This window comes from Buceros rhinoceros, unplaced genomic scaffold (assembly GCF_000710305.1).
Source record: "Buceros rhinoceros silvestris isolate BGI_N320 unplaced genomic scaffold, ASM71030v1 scaffold23636, whole genome shotgun sequence".
Lineage (NCBI taxonomy): Eukaryota > Metazoa > Chordata > Aves > Bucerotiformes > Bucerotidae > Buceros > Buceros rhinoceros.
In genome coordinates this window covers 883-3835 of record NW_010416101.1, presented here as the reverse complement: position 1 = coordinate 3835, position 2953 = coordinate 883, and the positions used below count along the sequence as shown (strand labels likewise).

At 51.9% G+C, this 2953-nt stretch overlaps 1 protein-coding gene across 1 annotated transcript in view; it reads right to left on the bottom strand.

Annotated features, from left to right (window-relative positions):
- LOC104494807 (syntaxin-6-like) overlaps positions 1-2733 on the bottom strand; it is a gene marked incomplete at its 3' end in the record, with an annotated part of 8334 nt that extends 5601 nt beyond the window's left edge. The window contains exons 1-4 of the mRNA XM_010137687.1: positions 2717-2733; positions 2408-2577; positions 1918-2012; positions 339-401 (exon numbers count right to left, since the gene is read on the bottom strand). Of these exons, the coding sequence (XP_010135989.1) occupies positions 339-401; positions 1918-2012; positions 2408-2577; positions 2717-2733 (345 nt within the window). The remainder of the gene's footprint in view (positions 1-338; positions 402-1917; positions 2013-2407; positions 2578-2716) is intronic.
- Between the last annotated feature and the right edge of the window lie 220 nt (positions 2734-2953).

Genomic DNA, 2953 nt, shown 5'->3' with positions numbered 1-2953 from the left:
GCGGGCGAGGAGCCTCTGCGAACCGGCTCGCTCGGGTCAGCCAAACAGACACAGTTCAAGCACAGCTTTGCATGCAAGCCCCTTCCCAGAGCCAAGGTTTCTAAGGGGGTGAACTACAGACAGGGTATTATATTGCAATTACAGCTTTTAGGCAGCTTTGGCCAACGCTACATGCTCTACCTTACAACGTGGGGCCTTGGAACAAGTGAAAAGGGAGGGTTCACCTAACACATAGCTTAAAACAACAGCTGCTAAAGCTGATAAATCCTCCTCACTCCTCAAAGTACCAAACAGCCACAGCATTCACTTCACTCTGCCCGCCCGGTTCTGGTTCTCACCTGCCTGTTTCTCCTTTCAGTCAGTGCTTGCACGGAGGAGTTTGACATCTGATCCTTCATGTCCTGTTTGTTCAACGAAAGAAGAAGTACGTGAGATTGGATTGAGGACTGACTGAATCCTCGTTGGATTTGAGGCGACAGGCAGTTCCAGGACTGTCTATACCCAGCAAGGCTTCTTTAGGGGGAGTGAGGGACGGGAGATTTTCTTTGAAAATGTAGAGTTTTGGGAAGTATGGGAGGATACTGCAGAAAGCTTCATCACGGTTCATTGTTGTACTAATGCTAGACTCAACAGCAGTGAGATATTTTGAAAATATTCCTTATTTACTACTCATTTTGCTCCACTGCAGCTGGAAACACTTTGTTCTGTATAGTATTAAGCTGATGTTCCCACTGACAGACTGTCAGGGAGAGTTCAGTTCCTCAAGGCCTTGGAGGCCTGTAATCCCCCAAGCTTCATCCCCAGTTGCATCTGGTTTTACACTGCGTAGAAGGAGACAGGTTTCCTGTCCTGTGGCCATCTTCTCTCACCAGAACTTTTTACTGTTCAGAGACAGCACCTCAGAGCACCAGATCCCTCTCAGTTACTTCTCCCAGCTAACGAACGTGCTGCCATCACAAATTCCCCCATGAAATCTGGAAGTCGGTTGCACAATCCACTGAAGAAATCAATTTAACAGTAAGAGACGCTGCGCCAACACCCATTAGCCAGCCGTTTTCAGCCAGGAGAAGAGGACCGTGGGCTTGCTTGATCCCGCCTGTCTGGGAAAGGACTACACCACGGCAAGGCAGCGAGCACACGGCTGCCACCCGGGGCCAGCGCAGTTTGGGGAGCAGTTCCTGGGCAGGAAGCCTGAGGAGCTGCAAGCAGGACTGCAGGCAGGGTAACGAGGCTGCTGCCAGCAAATGCATTTGGTGAGGCAGGAACATCGGAGCGGTGAGGGGCAGCAGAAACGCTCAGTACAGCTAGTAATAGGGAGAAACCTTCCGAACTCGCAGCTTGTTACCAGGCAGTGAAGGTTTTGTGAAGATATTTCTTCTCTATTTATTACCACCAAGTTGTTAAAATCCTCCTCCTTTTCCTTCTGAAGTGTGAGCTTGAACTAAAAATACCCAAATCGTCCCCGAGTTAAAAATAAATCTGGTGGTTGTTTGGACTATTTAGTAGCGGTAGGAAGCTGAAGTCACCGTGTCAATAATTCCAGGCTTTCACCATCTGGACCCTCTCTTTTTGAAAACCTGTGCTACAAAGGCAGGGGACAGCGGTGACTTCCTTCGGCTCCGAAGGGAGGCTCCAGCCTCCCCCGCGTCACAGCAGGGTCTTTACCCAGTCTCTACAGGTTCCCAGGCTCGCTGTTGCAAGAGAGGGGTGAAGACTTACAGAGGATGTGCCATGGGGTACCCGCACCTGAGCAGCCCCAGGAGGGAGCGCCCAGGGAAGAGGAGGAAACCCGAGAGAGAGCAGGTCGCAGGTTTACTTTCTGCTCTCCGCTTCAGCGTGGAAACAGCCCCAAGCTTTCCTCTTTCAAACCCCCTCATTGCCCCCCAGGCTCCCGCCCAAGCCCTCCCCGTCGCTTACCCGCACCACCTGCCGCGTGCTCGTGATGAAGGCTTTCCTGACGCCCAGCTCCGCCGCATCCAGGTTGAATTTCCGCGGGTTCGCCTCGACGATGCGTGGGCAGTGAGTCAAGGAGCCCCCGTTAGCGGGGGTCGACCAAGTGGCACGTGTTTTTTTTGTTCCCTGATGCTGCACAGCGCTCGCAGGAGCGTTCAGGTGAACACGAGGGAAAAAGGATTTCTCCTGGAAGGCGGCCTAGAGTATGGCTGACTACCCAGAAATCCAAACTCATACCACACAACAGGCTTTCCAGAACAAAGCGTCTTAGATTATACCTCGTCAAAAGGAAAACAAAAAGGCAAAAGGAAAATCCTTTTGCTGAACACATCTGCCTTAGTTTCTCATTTGCATCTTAAGACAAGCTAACATAAATGTAAAATTCAGTCCCAAAGAGTCCTGATTTCTGCCAAGACCACATGGAGGGTCCTCCCGAGGACCACAGAAAGGATATTGATCGTTTCATCCAAGTCCTCCAGGTCCCACTCGATGCTCCGCAGGTTGTTCCTGAGCTCATTGGTGGTCCAGTCGATTTCCTCTCTTGTGGCGATGGAGGGGTCTTGCAAAAGCTCTGTCCACCTCTGGAAGAGCCCCTGGGCGGTGTTCACGGCTTTCTGCACCTCCCTGCAGCCGGGGCGATTAAAGAGAAGCAAAGGGATTGTTATCAGGCTGCCCTGCGGCCGTCAGAAAGCGCAGCTTTCTCCCAAACATCTTTCCTTCACATGATTTTTACTTTATTTTGTCAAACAAGGACCTGCCCTACCTGCTGGACAAGGCCATCTCTCGCTGCAGCACAGACTGCTGAGCAGCCACAAGGTACAGGTCAGCTATCAGCGAAGGGAAAGGGACCTGCCTCTTTAGGGGAGGTTTCTGCTGAGGTCCGAGCCAGGGCAGAGCATCTGAACAAGGCAGCTGGCTCGTAATTAACACTCCGCCTTCCCCTCAGCGGCTTTTCTCTGAAGACTCTCCACTACCTAAGCGAGACACCCCGAGGGCACAC